The 18,858-nt window shown below is 42.9% G+C and overlaps 1 protein-coding gene across 4 annotated transcripts in view; it reads left to right on the top strand.

Moving 5' to 3' along the window:
- The window catches only part of CRIM1 (cysteine rich transmembrane BMP regulator 1), a 198,984-nt gene that overhangs the window by 157,242 nt on the left and 22,884 nt on the right, over positions 1 to 18,858 (top strand). For 2 of the 4 annotated variants that reach the window (XM_057740813.1, XM_057740810.1), the window contains 3 exons: positions 1,104 to 1,313; positions 4,796 to 5,011; positions 9,897 to 10,118. In XM_057740813.1, coding sequence (XP_057596796.1) covers positions 1,104 to 1,313; positions 4,796 to 5,011; positions 9,897 to 10,118 — 648 coding nt within the window. The remainder of the gene's footprint in view (positions 1 to 1,103; positions 1,314 to 4,795; positions 5,012 to 9,896; positions 10,119 to 18,858) is intronic. The other 2 variants (XM_057740812.1, XM_057740811.1) reach the window with 2 other exon arrangements.

The following is an 18,858-nucleotide window of genomic DNA, read 5'->3' as shown; positions in this document are numbered from 1 at the left end:
AGGCGCAGAACCAAGAACAGAAGGACAGCCTGTCCGTGAAAGAACTCCCATGACTGCTCTCCACTCTGACGTCACTGTCACTCTCCAGGGGACCATCCCTTGTTCTTTCATCTCAGTGAAATAAGACCTGAGAATAGAATTTAAAGGAACAGACAACACGTTGACCAAAGTAGTCACTTCTTAGCTCTTCAGTTTTACTCGTCTCAGGAACGTTAGCCTAAAGCACCTTTATCGTGACCTCCATAGAGTCTCCCTCTGTGCAGCTGTGGATTGAGGTGACTGATACAGCGGAGGTCCCTTTTCACATCCCTTTGAGGGTGGGGGAGGCTAAACAGGCTGCTCATGCATTTTCTTGGTAACGGTTTTCCCTAAGAATGTAGACTTTTGCTGAGTAAGCACGTGCCAGGCTGCAGTTGTGTATAGGTGTGAGTCCTGGGCGTACCTTTTGCCTGGGACTTCCCGCTCCAGGGACGTTCCTGAAGCTGTGTGAGCCTTTAGCCCAGCTCCCGCCCCGCCACACACCCCAGTTGGTTTTGGTTGTCCACATGAGCCCCGGATGAAGCAGTAAAAGATCCCTAAAGTTTGTTCTGTGTTTTTTCAGAGTTTGACAGTTACCACATTAACGGTGTTGGGGGGGGGGGGCGGTCAGAATAAACAGAAATCTAGTCATTGCTTCAATGGTTCTGCTGAACAGAAATCTGTTAGTTGCTAGAGGCCAAGGATTTCCCCACTGGATGATGACGTCTAGAGTGTTTATTCTGCATTTATTTAACACGTGTAACATTCACAATGAAATCAGTCAGTGCTTGTTTACTGTACAAAATATGAGAACATAGAGTGAAAGGAGGAAAAATCCGTTCTAAGCCTACCAGTAGCAGAGAAACATATTTATTTACAGGGCTTTTTTTTCCCCTCCCTTTTTTTCTTTTCTCAAAATTGAGGGCATGTTAACTTAAATTCTTTTCATGATCCTCTCCTGTATCACAAGCTGTGCTGTGTGGACGGGATGTTTGGTGGCTGGGTAGCATTACCTGCCAGGGACTACAGGCTGTTTCTCCTGTGCAGTAGCTCCTTCTTTACCAGGCTGCCTTCTGTCTGTCCAGAGGTCCCTGCTTCAGCTGGGCCACCTGTCCTGTCGGGCACATGTCTGTCCATGGATGGTCACCATCATAAAAATGAGGAAAGCTGGCATGATGGGTGCCGGGAATGCTACTGTCACAATGGACGGGAAATGTGTGCTCTGATCACCTGCCCAGTGCCTGCCTGCGGCACCCCCACCATTCCTCCGGGACAGTGCTGCCCGTCATGTTCAGGTAAAAGCTGGCCGCCGTCTCGTGTGCTCCCTAAGCACATGGCTTCTGCCTGGTAGGGCCTCATCCCGTCTGTAACTCTGGGGGAGGCGCAGGGGGCGACCCTGGAGACAGCTTTCAGCTCTCTGGTTTTTGTCAACAGTAGCCACAAGTGTCAGCCAGGCACTATACACGATGAGCCAAAAACCAGAGAATATTCTCAAACTCTGAGACAGCTCTCCTTGTTTTTAAAGGTTTGCTCAATTATGTTGGTCTTTGAACGACATCTGCATAAAGGTTTGTGGGTTTATGGATAGTGTATTAAGGCTGAATGTCTTAGTTAATTGGAAGGGCTTGGTGCTAATTTTATTCCATGAAATCCGCTTATTTATAAAGTAATATTCGAGAGGGAGAGAATTACTGAAGTCTGTGGCTATTGCTTTTTTGTAAATTAACGGATATGCTGCAGTCTTGCCAAAGGGAGATGTTTAGAGTGACCGCACATCTAAAACTTTTAAAATCGTAATAACGGTAATCAAGGTAAGTTAGTAGAAGAACAGAACAGATTTATAATTCATAGGGGTCCAAATTATGGTTGTCCATAACAGTGATTATTACCATAATACCTCGTCTAGTGCCTTTCCTCCAAGGAGCTCAGCACAGTTTTATATTTATTATTTCTTCCACCGAGTGGAGGCCACTGAGTTAGGGAAAAATACACTTAGGCAGTTTTTCCTTTGGAAAACAGACACAGAGAGATTAGCTTTCTTACCCAAAGTAAGATAGTGTGTCAGCTGGAAGGCCAGGGAGATGTGAAGTCTCCTGATTCTTGCACTGGATTTGAAAGTTGAAATGTACTGTCCGATTTTGGAATAGTGATTGTATTTCCCTGGTCAGTCCTGGTTCTGTATCTCCCGCCACCTGTGTAACAGGTGCGGTCAGGAACCTGAGGCCTGGGCCTTTTGCTGCAAGGCAGGCCCAGCCTGGCACCTCAGTCTGTACCTGCTTCACCTGCCAGGGTGGAGATGGGTAGAGGGACACTAGAAGTCCTTTTCAGCCCTGAGCTTCTACACACTTCAATAACTAAGGTATCGAAGTGACAGGCAGTCCCCACACCCCTGTAGTGAGCCAGCCAGATATGCTGTGTATCAAAACTGTTTCCTTTTCCACATGCTTTCCTAGTTAAGTATGAAAAGCCACTCGTGTCCACTGGAACAGAAGATAAATGAACAATTTAATGAGACAGAATTCTGTGTTGACTCTTTGGGGAAGGAAAAATCATTTGTTCCGATGAAGACCTCATGCTTTAATTATAAGCATGAGTGTGCAGAGTGTGGCCTGCACCTGGGTGTTTGCTAAACCGTGTGCTCAGTGAAGAACTGTATCAGACTAGTGGAAATGCAAAGATATTACTAAGAACAGATGATTGAATTAAGCACTGAAAGCTGGTGAAACCAAATCTAGTTTTCTCTATTACAGCGATATAGAAAGTTCTTATAAAAACACACACAGAATTACTGATGTATTATTGTGGATGTATGAATATCTATCTAGATATACACATATAAAAACATACATATATTGATATAATATGGATGTATAGGTATGCTTTTTTCCAAAAATCTTTAGTGAGTTGCCACGTAAGGATCTTTCTGAATAGAGACCCCCAGCATGGTTGCGTTCATGGACTTCTACTTTAAAGAATATTTTCCCCTGTCTGCTATCCAGAGATCAGCTGTTTTACCTTCTGAGATAAGTGATCAGCCTCTGAAGTCTTCTGATAGAAGATTCATCAGATAATACTGTTTCTCAGATTTTTTTCCCTATCTTTCTTACCCTCTGCCTTTCAGTTTTCCTGTCACCTCCATCAATCTAGTCACTCATGTTTTGCCTTGAGGCACAGGGATATATATATATATAGCAAAGGAATTCGCAGAGTAAGATGCCTACAGACACGTCTTTTTTCTTCTGACCACTTCTCCACTTGTCAGCATTTAAAAGGGCAGCAATTGTTGATCCTCTCCGAGTCCTTTCACCAGGGAGCCTTTTTCCAACAGTAGTTTACTGATGCTGTTTGGAACTATTTTTTCTTTTTCTGTAAGCTGTGAGAAATGCCCTTTTATCTCATCCTAGCTCAATTTTCATTCTAATGATCTTCCTCTCTACTTTCCTCATATACTAGAAGGTTTGGCCCCGTTGCTTATGAATGTAAGCACTGGCGGATGACCCTTATCTGTGATACATCCACTTGGTCAAAGTTCCCATCTTTACTAGCTCCCGTAAGGTAAAGCTGCATTAAAAGTTACCTTCTTAGCTGGAGCTGGGCCCACACCCCTGTTTCTCATCAGTGTTGCTGACCCTAACGCTGAGCGCTGCTTTGAAAGTCACAGCCCATGAGATCTTAGGAGGCGTCGGCACTAAGCATCGCTGCACAAACAAGGTAGTTCTTCTGAGGCCCGGTTTCCACTGAGCGCCAAGCGTGAGCCCACCGTGGTGTCTCCAGACAGCTTCTCTGCAGGGTTCCACACTGTCAGCACCTTCTTGAAATGCCTGTTGTATTTGGATGACACGAATTTAGTGAATATCTTCATACATCTCATTTCTCCAGCACAACTTCAGGGCAACTCCCAGTGCCGCTCCAGATGTTTTCAGCATTAAATTCCCTCTCTGTCGTTATCATCTCACCAAGAGCCCCGAATCCCCTCTCCTCTGGGGAAAGAACTCCTAGTTATCACCAGCCCCTGAGCGTTTACCTCCCTTGATCACATCTCCAAACAAATGTTTAGTCTCAGGTGAGGGTTCAGACGGTTGATTCGGAAAGAGCATTCCTGCTCAGTGTGCTGGCAGCGGGCTGGGATTGGAGTGTGTCCTGCTCAAGAGCAGGACTTATTTCTAAGCTTGAAAGACTCCGGGTCCCAGAGATAATGAGGTGGATGGGGCACAAGTCAGCCGGCAGTTGTGTTTAATCTGGAGGTGGATCCGTGGTCCAAACAAACATAGACTTGGGTTCAAATCCCTTGTTTGCCCTTAATACTCTGAGTTCTCAGTTTCCTCATACATAAAATAGGATAACAGTACCTACTCACAAGATTGGTGTAACGAATAACTGAAGTAACATGTGAAGCACTAACATGGAAATTGGATCACAGTGAGCATTCAGTAAATAAGAGATCTTTATTCTAGACACTCCTGCACATTCACAGACATCCCTCTTCTAAGAGGCTCCTGTTGTCTTCAACAGGAGGAGTCCCTGTAATTTAATCATCTCCTCAGATTCTCTCATTACTATTGACAGACTTGAACCACTTGAACCTGACTTCCTGAAATGAGCTCTTCTGCTGTTGTCTTACATTTCTGTGCATGGAGTGTTCTCTTCCCTGGTCTCTGGGTAGGAGCAGCCAATTCATCTTCTCTGTCCCTTGAGGCCCACAGCACCAGGTTCTTCCCAAGCTGGCGAGACTGCAGCTGGATAATTTCTCCTGTTTCGATTTTGTGTCGTTCCCCAGATGACTTTGTGGTGCAGAAGCCAGAGCTGAGCACCCCCTCCATTTGCCACGCCCCTGGGGGCGAGTACTTTGTGGAAGGAGAAACGTGGCACATCGACACCTGTACTCAGTGCACCTGCCACAGCGGGCGGGTGCTGTGTGAGACAGAGGTGTGCCCGCCCCTGCTCTGCCAGAACCCCACGCGCACCCAGGACTCCTGCTGCCCACAGTGTCCAGGTAACCGGCACGGCCTCCGGATGCGCTGGGCGGGGCGGGGGGCTGTGGCCTGGGCGTTGCCGTCCTGCAGGACCAGCGGGCCGGGTTGAGCCCCACGTGGGAATGTGCAGTAACTCAGTCACCAGGAACTAACCCAGCCAGCTTCTTAAATTCATTCCTTCCTATCAGCCACATGTTTATACAGTCAACATGCCTTGCACCTGAGGTGACTTTGAACAACAACAACAAAATTGTTCCTTTCTACCCTTTTTTCTTAACCCTACATCTCAGACTCAAGAGACAGTCCTGCTGCACCAGATTATTCCAAGTGATTTTGCTGATGTGATAAGTCATCTTTGTCTTTACAAAATGTGAAGAGCAGTTATAAATAAATAATGTGAATAAAATTCTTTGAAATATGTAACAGTTGTGAAGATATTTTGAGAACGTTTTAAACAGAGGAATTGCTAAAATATAATACATAATATATAATGTCCACCTTCTCAAATCTGTGATGATTAAGATCCAAAAATATTAAGTGACCAGCACTGCATTGTATGAAGAGTACTATTTTCTTTTTTCTTTTTTTTTTTTTTTTTAAGTCCTCAGATAGTCTGGTCTTAGCAGATAAATTTATGGTATGAAACAAATATAATGAAATTTTGTCAGACTTTTAAACATAAGTTGCTGATTTTGCACCTAAAGTAGCAATTCTAATTAACACTAGAATATATGACTTTTTTCCAAAAGATACATAATTCATATAATGTGTAATTACCAAGTTTACAGCACACTCTTTTTTGTTGTTGTTGCTCAGTCTTTTTTGTCTTTTCAACTTAGATCAATAATCATTTACCCTATAAATGTATATTCTTAGAGCATTTCTGCTCAGTAAAACATAAGCCCTGTATTTTACTACTTTTTTTACGTTCGATTACCTAGTCAGCCAGCCAGAATCTATTGTCCTGTCATTATACAGCCAGCATAGTCAGTGTCCAGAATTCTTCATGGGTTCACGTTGATGATAGTTTTTAATTGCATCAGATGAAATTGTAGGATTAGCCACGTATTTGCTGTTGCCATCATGCCCTGCTGCTAAGGTATTATAATCTTAGTACAGAATCTTTAGTGTAACTTGCAGCTATGTTAATCTCAGAAGATTAACAGCCATGTTAATTAGTACAACATCTTTTCTGTATAAGAAATAGTTCAGATGTATTATGTTGTTAGGATGTAACCTAGTCCCTCCTTTTTTTTTTTTTTTTTTTTTTCCAATGCATCTGTGGAGAGGGATGCATTCCACGTCCCTCTACTTTGCCGCCATCTTTTCTCCTCCCTCCTATATTTTTATCATCACTTTTTTACTTAGATGCAAACCCTGCTGATGTTTCTCTTAATGCATAACCATGACTATTCCCATCCTGCTGGTAGAAACCACTTTGAGTGGTCTCTTCCTTGGTGATCATGAATTTGTATCCATTTAGATATTACTTTTACAAGTACTTACGGAATGCCTTTATTGAGCCATGGGGATCCTGGGGTTGATGAGAGCAGACACAGCTCCTGCCCTGTGGAGCAAGAATCCAAGGAAAGAGCTGAACAACCCAGTATTCCACCTTTAAGAAAATTGTGACAGAGTGAGAAGAGTGCCTGGAAAGGAAAGCATTAGAGCACATCTAATCCAGGAAGCTTTAACTGAAGTGGGAAGAGTACCTCGTTGCCACTTATTCTAGGATCTGAGAACACATACAGGAGTTGGTTTAGGGGAAGGGACTTCTCCACGACCACTGGTCCAAATTCACTGATGGGACACCTGACTGGACCCAGAGGTTCAGCCCAGACAAAGAACAAGAGCTCCCTGGAAATGGGACTCCAGCATGTGCCAGGGAGTGATCTCAAGAGCTGGATCTCAAGCATGAGCAGAGGCCCCACCGATTCTAGCAGAGCAGGGTGGAGACCTCCCCTTGCGGAACGGGAACAGGCACCCCATGTGTGCCTTGCTTTGGCTTCTCCTTTATAAATGTGTGCCTGAGTGACTCTTTACTTGAGAGAGACTTCAATGATAGCCTTCATGTTAAATGTTAGGACTTGCTGTTTTCTAGATCAATATTCCTAAGGTTACACTTATATCTGTGAATAAGTTTGTATCTGGGATGCTCTTATATTTTAAAATCAGTCACCTACCCCATCATTGATCTTTCCGAACTTTCCATTCATAGTTATGTTGCAGCAATAAAAAGAAAAAAAGTCTTAACATTCAAAACATCGATTTCTTCACATCACAGTAAATATCAACAGCAGCACTGATAAATGGAGTATTTCACATCTAGAAAAATACCATCTGTAATATTTGGATACTTGCGTCCTAAAGTTGTCCCAAAATGGTATATATGTACAATGGTATACATGCAGAAGAGTTGCATCCCTCCTGGTGATTGTATTTCCTGGAATGCCTTGTTGTCCCCTCTGTCCTTAACTTTCCATCTCCTCTGACCTGGTTTAGAGCAAGGTTCAGAAACGGAAATGGACTCATGAAGAAAGATGAGCATCCCTATAGGTGACAATACTTCACCAAGGTGAAAAAGGCAGAGAAGAAGAATAGCACTTCTTTCTTTTCCTCACACTTTTAAAATTCTTTTTTCATTTTTTAAAGTTGGGAAGAAGCATAGCACAGAAGAGAGAGGGAGCTGGAATAGGAATAAAAAGAATGCATGAACACCAGTGAAAGAACTGGTGAAAACAAAATAAGTGAGTTAATATTTGGAATCAGAAGTGTAAAGAAGGGGTCTCATTTTTTCCTAAACATGGAGCAAGAGGCCCAAAGAAGGAAGATACATGATTCACAAATGATGTCTTCAGTCAAGGCTCAGTTAGGAGTCTCCTGTCCTGGGGGCTGAAACCTGCAGACACTGAATCTCAGCCGCAGCTCTCTCTCCTGCTCTGCCATTCCTGTGTCCCCTGGGGTCCCCTCCAGACTCTAGGATATTCATTTCAGCTGCTGTTTCATGGTTCTGTTGCTGCTGTCCCTGCTTCCTCTTCTAAATTTTCAGACGCCAGGTTGGGAGTCACTTATAAGAGCTAAGCTGTCACAACCCACAGAAACCTTGTGGCAATTTGCAGAGCCTCGTGTAGCCTAGTGTGAGTTGCCCTGATTTCCAGCCAAATCTAAAGTTAACATCAGTCACTCTCTTAAAAAGAAATTATCCCTAAGATTGGGATACCAAATTGTACACTCTAAATATATGCAGTTTATTGTCTGTTAACTGTATCTCAATAAAAGTTCTTTAAAAAAAAGAAAAAAGAAACGAAAGGACAAGATAAAAAAAAAAAGAAGAAAGAAAGAAAGAAATTATCCCTAGACATGGATGACCCAGAAAAGGTCCCTGAGAAAGTAATCCCATCCTACCATCTTTAACCCATATGCATGTGATCTGTGGAACCTTACCTAAAGTTGAACCTGGAGCACATTTGGAGCAGTGGCACCAGTGGCTGTTCACTGTCACTGCCTTCAGGACTTGCAGTAGGAGATACAGTTACAAGCTTTGGGTTCAGAGCCCAAAATAAAGCAACTGCCCCACTTCTCAAAGAGACTCTTGTCAAATCAAACTTGTTGGCTGTAGGGTGTATTGATTAGGTGGGTGGAAGGAAAATGAGACACTTAGAGCTTCTGTATCACTGTGATAAATACATGTATATGAAAGAGCAGACTTCATGAAGTTGATTATGAGAACAGATAGTAATTCTTTGACACTGTAACCATTGAGAAAGTGGGATTCGCTTAGATGTTTGCTGGGTGGGACCATCAGGGCTCTTTCTAGACTCTCAAGTGCAAAGGTGGTTGGAAGTGCTCTCGTCAGTGCAATTGTGACATTTCTAAACTAGGAACCTCGCTTACTTGTACTTTCCTTTGTTACATCCCAGTCAGCTTTCTGCTTGAGCTTACAGTTCTCAAGTCATTTCAGTGAATGCCAAGACCCAAAGAGATATCTGGGTTTTCTGGTGATGTTCTATTCTGTTTCAAGTTGTTACTAGATCTGGAGACCCTCTGGTCTGTCTTTATGTAGCAGAAACACACAAGACACAAGATGATTTTTCTGTAGGGGCATCCCACAGTTCCCATCAACTTTCAGCCATTAATGTGAATGCCTGAACATTGAAGTGTTACATACAATTTAAAAGTCTGTTTGGGTGTTGATTGGTTAGGACTGCATATGGCTGCAAGTGGGAGAAAACCCAGCTACAGTTTTTAAACAGAGGTTTCTTTTCCATATGTTATGAGAAGCTTGGAGACAGATGCTGATCACATTGATTTAGTGTCTTAGTGACATCAAGGCCTCTCTCTTACAGGTATGATAAGGATATTACAGCTACAGGCAACACACTCCCATTCAAGGCAGGAAGAATGTGGAACGATGTGGGTAGTTTCACATCTGCCCTTCTTTTAAGAAAGTGAAAGCTTTCCCAGAAGTCTCCTGATTAGCCAGTAAATCCATTAGCCACAACTAGGTGATGTGGGCACCCTAGCTGTGCAAGAGACTAGAAAAGGAGGGAGCAGGATTGTCTCGCTTGACATAACCCCCTTGTGATCCAAGTCCTCAACCTCCCCACCCCCAACCTTAAAATGAGGCTTTCGTTAAGCTAAGGAAGAAAGGTAGAGTGATATTGTGCAAGCAACTAACAGAATCTCTGCGACAGATCTTTTGTGGTCTTTGTTGTTTTTGCGTTAAAATCCCAGACTCTGTCCGAGTCAGACGTGCTGTTTCGATATTGAGTCCATTTTAAGGAGGCACACAAAGCCCCGTGACTGAGTGCGCTCTGTATGGGGCAGAATGAAACTCACTATGTTGCACAGCAGGTGGCCTGCAGCATCTTCTTTTCCCTGCTGACCTTTTGTTCATTTTTCCAGATGAACCTCTCCGGCCTTCCTCATCCCATAATGACAGCGTGCCTAGTTACTGCAAAAATGATGAAGGGGATATATTCCTGGCAGCTGAGTCCTGGAAGCCTGACGTGTGTACCAGCTGTGTGTGCATGGATAGCGTAATTAGCTGTTTCTCTGAGTCTTGCCCTTCAGTATCCTGTGAAAGACCTGTGTTGAGAAAAGGCCAGTGTTGTCCCTACTGCATAGGTAAGACCAAGAAAAAAAACCCTTCCTCTCTCCCAGTGGCCACTAAATCTACATTGACAGCCATTTGCCCAGATCAGTTAATATTTTTGAAATTCTTTTTTCTGGTTGACATGCCACACAGATTCAGTGTAGTCACATCAGGTGGAGGAAAGATGTGGAAGTTGTGTTTCTGGGATAAAGCATGTTAATACAGAAATGCTCTCTGAGGATGTAATGATGCTATAGCACGGTCAGGTTCTGTTGGGCTTCTTTGCCATTTCAGGATTTTTCAACATTAGAACTCTCTTCCTTCACCATGTTATTGACCGTGGTCTTTTTGTCCGCATAGAAACACCATGTCCCATATCAGAGTACGCTTAGTGCCTAAAGCTTGCCACTGCCTTGAGATCAGCTAAATACCAGGTACTAATTTAATCTCAGTTATTCCTCTGTCTGCTAACACTTAATTGATTCTGTTTAAACCATGTGGTTATCCATGTTGAGGGCTTAGGGACACAGAGTGAGGCCTGAGTAATTGACAGAGCCCTCTCCTTCACGTGACCCATGGGGATATATCTTGTGAGCAGAGGACATATGTATATTAGCCCCTGACGTCTATACCAAAACTGGTCCTGTGGACACAGCCAGATGCGTTCTGGAGTCCAGAAGGTGAGGCTCAGGCAGCTGGCAGCTCTAATACAGGCACAGTCCCTGCTCCCAAGGCTCTCGCTCTCTTTGATTGCTTTTGTCTCAAGTAAAGCTCATAAAGTCAAGTGAAAGACAGTGACATATCTCAGTCCAGTAGTGAACCTATAATCAGAGTTAGCAGGTGAAAAATTAGGCAAGCTGTATTAATGGCAGGCATCATGCATTCATTGTTGATGACTTTTGTGTGCTTTCTAGGTACAAGTCAGTGCATATATCTGGGGTGATGCCTGAGTGGAGGAGAGATCCTCTGGCCACAGGGCTTTGTAGCAAGTTCCCATAGATGAGTTGATAAATGCTGCTCAGGTGCATGTTGGCCACCACTCAAGCTTAACAGAACAGCTCCCTGTCCTTGACAGTGACCTCTGGCCACTCTGTGGGGCCACTTCCTCTAAACACTTATTCTTGCACATTGGTTTACGAGAGATGGAAAGATTTTTAAAACACAGTTTCTGGTCTTAGGAATTTTACAGAGCTTGACTTTCTCAGTGTAATGGTCAGGAAATATTAAAAATGTATAAATGATGGAGTCTCTTATTTTCATAGGGTGACCATCTATCCAACTTATTCCTTAAACCATGCCTTTGTGAGTGAAGTGGGGGCTGTTAATAATCGTGATTGGACCATGGCTCTAGACCAGGAGTGTCCCAAGCAAATCGGGACATATGGTCACCCCACCTCTTAGAGACTGGGACGTTGATCTGCTGTAATATGCATAAGCTCTGTACCTCCTAAGTGGAGCCACAAATGTATCAGGGCATCCATCCAGCTTACTGCGCTGTGTCTTCTCAGAGAGCGGACCAACATTCATCTGGGAAAATGGCACAGGCTTTGGTGAGACCTGAATGAAAGGTGTAACCAGACCACTATTTTAGACCAGGGCATTGGTGTAAAGAGGGCGAATTGTACAGCCAGGACCACCATATTTAAATACCTGAACTTCAGTCCTAAAGGAAACAGTTTATAAATGAACCAGGGACACTTGGATCACAGTTGGAAACCAGGGCCCAGGAGGCCTGAGAATTCTCTTACCTTCAGAGGAAAAACCCAACAGTGAATTTCTCCTGTGTTGAAAACCCTCGGTGGGAGTGGGGTGTGTGTGTATGTGTGTGTGTAGATAAAAAAGTTCCTGCTGTGTTTTGTTACTTAATTGGTAAATGTGTGATTAGTACTCAACTAGTAAATTTGTTTCCATGTGATAATAGTAAATCACTTCCCTTTCTCACAAAACCTATTTAACAAATTCAAATTTATGGAAAGAAACCTGCAAATCGTAGTGTTCTGTGTTCTTCGCCTTCCTTTTTTTTTTCCTTTTGCTTTCATATTTTCGTATTCCAATTCCCACATCCTTTAGACTATACATTCTTCTCAAATTTGGGGAGGAAAACACCAATTTGGCCCCAATTTGTGATTTTAAGTTAGATTGTAAGCACTTTCACTAAATTGTGGTTCATATAAGCTCATAATAATAGAGTGGAAATTTTGTTTGTGTTACCACTACCCTCAACCATAGATGCAGGTGTAACTATCATATAAACCTGTGATGTATCTTTTGGGGAACGTATTGGGGAGTCTTAACATCTGATGGGTAATACTGTGTGTTGTTTTCCTCGCATTCCTCTTGATGCTTCATACATGTTTTATTACTGAAATAGTCATTAGGAGCCTCTATATGGGTCATACTTTCTTGTAAGTAGCCTTGTCAGATTGGCCTTCATCCTTTCTCCCTGCTAACGTTCAAGCATATGAAGTCAAGTTCAGTTCATGACTGTGATATGGGGATTTTCTGACCCTCTAGTTTGCTCCCTTGGCCTCTCCAGGCTTATTCTCTTGTCGGCTTCCCATCATTGTGGTCCCTCTGTAAGGGCACCAAGCCCAGGCAGCACTAGCATATGTGCAGGCAGTTACCAGCAGCGCCCCAGTGGCAAAGGCGGCATCCCCATCCAGATCACCTAGCAAAGGAAAAAGGAAGGCCATCATTCTGCATGTCATAAAGCCCCCGATTGCTTTCAGCAGGCACTGACGACCAGTGCTTTCATTGTCTCCTGTTTTAGGCTTTCTCACTTTGAACCCAGCTCTTTATTAACCCAGATGATCTGTTCCCGGGGTCACGTGTGCCTCCTCCAAGACGACAGCGCTGACCTCACTATGGCTGCAGGTCTCCTCCCTCGGTGAATATTCTCCCTAATCAGTCAAATATAGATCTTTAAAAACCTCAAACCTGCCTTTAATCTGACTTCCTTTTTAGTGATAAAACCCCTAAAGGAAAGTGTGGTTGCTTTCACCTTGTAAAGTAGCCTTTTTTTCTTACCACAAGAGAATTGAAAAGGGTGATCCCACTAAGTGTAATTGCGAATGTTTTGTGTTCCTTTCAGATAAATTATCAAGTCACTAAAGTACAGTGATAATGCTTCTCTTCTGATGTGTGAAGCCCTCATATTATGTGTGCTAATTTAATAGAATGTGTAATACAGATATAATTAATAGGATTGATGATTAATTTTGAAAAGTGAACAGCTTTGTCTAATTACTTGTAATACCCATCATTAGGGAATTCATCCTTGTACTAGAAAGAAACTAAGTAGTAATTACGCAATCATTTTAATGGAACATCTTCTGATTCCCTAATTTTTTATATTCCAGCTTCCTACATAAATACACACAAACTTAGATTTTATTTTCATAGGCTTTTTGACTGTAACGATGGCTTAAAGAAAAGGGAACGAGAATCAAGAGATGGCTTGAATATAGATCAGGGGGGTTAAAAGGCCTGGAGGGAATTCTAATGTGTGATGGCAGATTTGATATGTGGTTCCTTCTAAACAACGGATGCCTTCTCCATGACAGACTTCACCATGCAGGATAGCATCTGTGGCCTTATCACTGACTGCATGCAACATGCCTTTCTAGAACCTTTCTGGAGCGAAAAATTATTTCAGTGCTTCAATGAGATCTTTATTCCATCACTCCTAAGCGGCAGCAAACAAGCCCTCACACCGCCGGCAATTCCTGTGCCTGAGGGGATGCTTGTCCTGACGCGTCACCCTCGCTCTGATGTTTGTGTGGGTGTTGCTTCTGCCAAGGGCCAGACTCTAGTAACGTCTATCAGCATCCCAGCAGAACCATACCATGTCCAGGGGTGCAGTCATTCCTGAATGTTATATTCATAACTATTATATTTACATTATGTGACATAAAATATTAGAAAATTTATCGATTATAAAAATATAAAGAAAGGGCAGTACCTTGATCATAAAGATCTTTCTTAGTATATGTGGTCTTCAGGCTCATATTGCTGCTGCGTCATACCTGTTGACTTTGGAAATCTAGATGCTCAGGTGTTCTCCCCACCCCCCCGCCAATGAAGAATTGAGTCAGCAGCTCTTGTGCTGGCCAGGTCGTAAGTATGACTCAGTGCATAGAATCTTGTTTTGAAACTTACCATTTGGCAAGCATTTTTTTTTATTGGTAATCGTGTTATTTTAGCAAATATATGAGGTCAGATCTTTAGAGTCATATTTGTTGGCTGGAAATCTGAGTCAGTGCCTCTTTCTCATTTAAGTTTTGTCAAAGGTTAGTTATTTGGGGGTGATAGTTTTATTTTTTTTAATGTGTGTGTGTATACACATACATTTATTTCATAATTTGATGTGAACAAAGTTATGATGCTCTGATTACATGTCTCCAAGTCATCTAGTATCTTTTAAGTGTCTTTAAGTATCTCATATCTTTAAGGATCTGTGAAAATGAGTTCTTTTATAGATGGTACACGAAAAAATGATTTTCTTATAGGTTGTACATCTGTCTGATTAGAGATTAGCTATTTTTATGTTTTTATATATCCTACATTAATATTTGAGTTGGAGCTTTCAGGTGGAGTCCAGCAGCCTTGGCATTCAGTTGTGATGCTGTAATTATATTTCCTCTCCATAGTGATCTTCAACTAGCAAATGATTAATAATGTTTCTCCTTGGTAGGGATAATGCCTATACTTTGTGTCAAGTCAGTCTATCCTACTGCATTCATTTTTGCTTAGATTTATGTTTATTTGTTTAGATATCTTTTAGAGATAAATACAAATAGTATCTCTTTGGGACGTTGGTTGATTATTGTATATTTAACTCAGCCCAGGAATTAAACAGTAAATATTTAATTCAGCATCTCTAAGGTATATAACCCACAGAACTAAATGTTGTACGTTTCTAAGCCATAATGTTATGATACTGACATCTTCCTTGGAACACTTTTCACAGCTGTTTCTCCAAGTGTTTTCTTAAAATTGAAAACTTCTGTGTATTGGGAAGAGAACGTACTTCGGAGCCAAGGTGGTATGACCCCATCTCTGGCACATTCTAGCTGTAGGTCTCTGTGATAGGACGTAACCATAGCTCAGTTTCCTCATCTATAAGATGGGAATAATAACATCATCCTGTGCTTCACTAAAGTGCTATGAAAAGTAAGCAACACAATATGGATATATGAAAGCACTTTATAAACAGTGAACAGAATATGAATATATATTGGCTTAGAGCTCTCCTAACACCTGACCAGGGATGCACCTGACCTGGGTAACAGGTATCACATGGACTCTGGTATCTCACTTTTTTTTAATGGTTCATTTACTTTTTTTTAAGCTCTTTATTGGAATCTAATTGCTTTACACTCTTGTACCAGCTTTTGAGGTACACCAAAGTGAATCAGCTGTATTTATACATACATCCCCATATCCCCTCCCTCCTGCAACTCCCTCCCACCCTCCCTGACCTGGCCCTCTAAGGCATCACCCATCATCGAGTTGATCTCCCTGTTATACAGCAACTTCCCACTAGCTATTTTGCAGTTGGTAGTGTATATATGTCTATGCTACTCTCTCACTTCGTCCCAGCTTCCCCTTCGCGCCCCCTGCCCCCAACCCTGTGTCCTCCAGTCCGTTCTCTGCATCTGCATCCTTATTCTTGCCCTGTCACTGGGTTCATCTGGTATCTCACTTTTTAATAAGGCACCCGCCTTTCTGCAAGAGAAAGGCCTGGATATTGCATCCCAGTGATGAGTTTTTGAAGGACCAGAATATCTGAGAAAACACTTCAGTGATGTACCTCATCCTGCACACTCTTCGCTTAAATAAGTAGCCCATGACGACTTTAATCACCTTATTGTGACCCCGGTGGAAGCAGTGTGCTAAGGGTTTGTCATGCAGCTGGGTTGTGGCAGTGCCTGGCCCCCAGACCTCAGTGCTTCACTGTCCTCCCATGCCTCTGGATGTCTCACAGGAGAGAGAATGGAGCTCTTTTATTTTTCTGTTTGCATTGAGAGACTATTCCCATTTGAGGAGTCCTTGGACTCATTGTGCAGGATCCGCTGTGATTCCTGGAAACAAAGGACGTGGCGTTTACAATCAGGGTGTGCTCTTGTTGAAAGGAACCCTGGGGTGCCTCCTGCACGTTCTTCAGGGCTCGCAGTTCCCGGGGCTCCTGCTCCACAGCCCTGGCGGTCACAGTTAGTGCCAAGTGATTTAAACGAAAGGGACGGGAAGTGGGATGCTTTTCTGTGTATTGTTTAGAGGGTGTAAGACTGACAACATTTTGGTTGTCATGCACTGTACTAACTTTGGAACTGGTCTAAAGTTGTCACAACAAAAATAAATAGGGTTTGATTTCAGTTTGTTTAGGTCCTGCCCTCCACCCTAGGAAGCATCTCATTTTGCTTATCCCATAAGCAGCTTTCTCTTCTCACTTAAGCATCCTTTCCAGGCCCCCGGCTGTGTAAACAGAAATTCAAGTTGTTCTTGTTAACTTGGGGGAAACCTCTGAGTGGCTTATCTTTATCTGGGCTCTGGCCCCACGTTCTTGTTCTAAAGACGTCTGCTGCACAGAAGGGAAGCTGGCGCTGGTGTTTCCAGGGATTATTAGCAGATGCCTTTCACCTCTTATTTCTGCCCAGGAGGCCAGCCCTGATTGTATACCCTCTGTTGAGGGGGGAAGGATCCCCTATAGCAGGATTACATTTCAGCAACGAAATGCAATCAGACCTGAAGTCAGTCCGCAGACCCTCCTGGAGGCTGCTGGTGGACTCTTCTTGACAGCACTTGGGGTGAGACAGGATGAACCACCACCACCTGTAGGTGCAGGAACCCTTCTGGTGCAGAAACTGGCCACCCTGGGAAGCCCAGTGGCTTCTCCCTCAAAGTTTTCTTAACCTATGTAAGAGTCAGTCTTTGTAAACTCTTTATAAAGTTGGAAATGGAATGAACTTCTATTCATGAAGTGCTTCATCAATCCCTCACAGATGCTTAATGCAAGGATTCATAAGTTGTGTTACTGAGAAAGTCCGTCCTCTTTGCATGCAGTAGGAATCAGCCAGAAGTCACTGTGTTTGCCACTTTGGTGAGGTTTCTCTTGGTGGAACTCAGGAAAGTGTGTAATTTCTCTCTTAACTGGGAACCAAGTGCCATCACCGGTTCTTTGCAATATGTTGAAGAAACCGGAAAGACTCTTCTGGGCTTTAGAAAGAGACATGGACTCCCATCCCAAGAGATAGCTAGAATAAAATCAAGCAAAAATGGGACTTGCAAGAAAAGTCTTAAAACTGTGATCAGAGCTGCCTTCATAGCAGTTGAGACATTATAAAGTTCGGGGGTTTCGAGCACAAGCCACCCGTTCTGCTCGCTGTGCCCTGCAATAAACCTTTCTCTGCTTAAAAAAAAAATTATATGGAGGAGGTAGGAGTCCGCCTATATGGCAACATTTGTCTCCGTTTTTTCTTTTTATATAAGTGAATTAAGAGCAGCTGTTTTATTTATTAGAAGCTAAAAGTTGTAAGTTAAAGTACTCAAGTTTTGAGGTAAATCCGTAGGGTTTTTTTTTTTTTTTTTTTGCATTTTTAGCCAAAAACTTTTAATCGTTTGCTGATAGAATTACTGCGTATTAAATCTCTGCCTCACTAAAATTGTCTAGGCCACCTGTGTCTGTTTTTTAGTAAGACTTCAGCTGAGTTCTGCTTTTATATTCCTTTCCAGTCTGTAAAGGTCCAGCCAGACAGCATGTTCAAAATCAGGCTTCATCTTCTGTGTCTACGAATCTCTGTCCACTTCTTCGTGACCTGCTTGTTTATTTGCTCAGATTCCCTCTTCATCGTGACTTCTGCTTGTCTCCACTTTAAGTAAAAAAAAAAGTGAAGCTGGTTTCTCAAACAGGAGGTACCCACATTCTGTTGATTCTCCATCATGGAGTTTGTGCCCTGCATGTGCCCAATTTGGGATGTTAAAATGCAGAGGATGTCACAGGCCAGGGATCGCAGTGTCTCGTCAGTTAAGAGAAAGTAAAATGTAAGGTAACAGTAGTGTCTCATTCCTTTGTGGGAGTTAGAGGATTTGTAATGCATTGTTATCATCATAAGCCAAAATTTTAAAAAGCACTTCCTCCCTCCTCACTCAAGTCAGCTGTGCCAGTGGAAACACTTGGCTGCCTTTTCCACGCTCTCTTCTAAGTCTTGTGTTACCCACAGTGTACCTGGTACCTTTCTCCACCTGCCTAAGTGATTACACCAGAAACCAATATGAAATATAATATTATTAGCAAGGCCTGCAGTTTGCACAGTTTTTTTTTTAAATCATTTGGCACCTGTGTGTGGACCTGAACGCACACAAAGCTGATGAGATCCTCTGGATGCAGCAGCATCTCCCTGAGGGCAGAGACCCCAACTTGCCGTGTGTACCACTGCACCCCCGGCGTGCAGAGCGGCACGCTCTACAGCGATGTGTGGAGAGAGCGAGCACCCACTGCACAACTGCATTGGATTGTTTTGCAGTGGGACTTACTCTGAGACTAACAGCTGCGTTTAGTTTCTTGGCCACTAGGATCCCAGAGCAAATTACTTTTCAGGTCTCTAAATAGTACGCTGGAGATTTGAAAGAACTGATGCAATTTCTAAAGCTTTGGAACTTCCTCCCAGGAAGTTACTCCCACACCAATACTCTGACTTCATGACCACCACAACCAGATTTAGAACCTGAACTATCTATGCAGGAAAGTTGTCTTCCTGGCAGAAATGGAAAAGT

The sequence above is a fragment of the Hippopotamus amphibius genome, chromosome 7 (assembly GCF_030028045.1).
Source record: "Hippopotamus amphibius kiboko isolate mHipAmp2 chromosome 7, mHipAmp2.hap2, whole genome shotgun sequence".
NCBI classification, from domain to species: Eukaryota; Metazoa; Chordata; class Mammalia; order Artiodactyla; family Hippopotamidae; genus Hippopotamus; species Hippopotamus amphibius.
The sequence above is the reverse complement of the archived record's forward strand: the minus strand, read 5'-3'. Positions and strand labels throughout refer to the sequence as shown.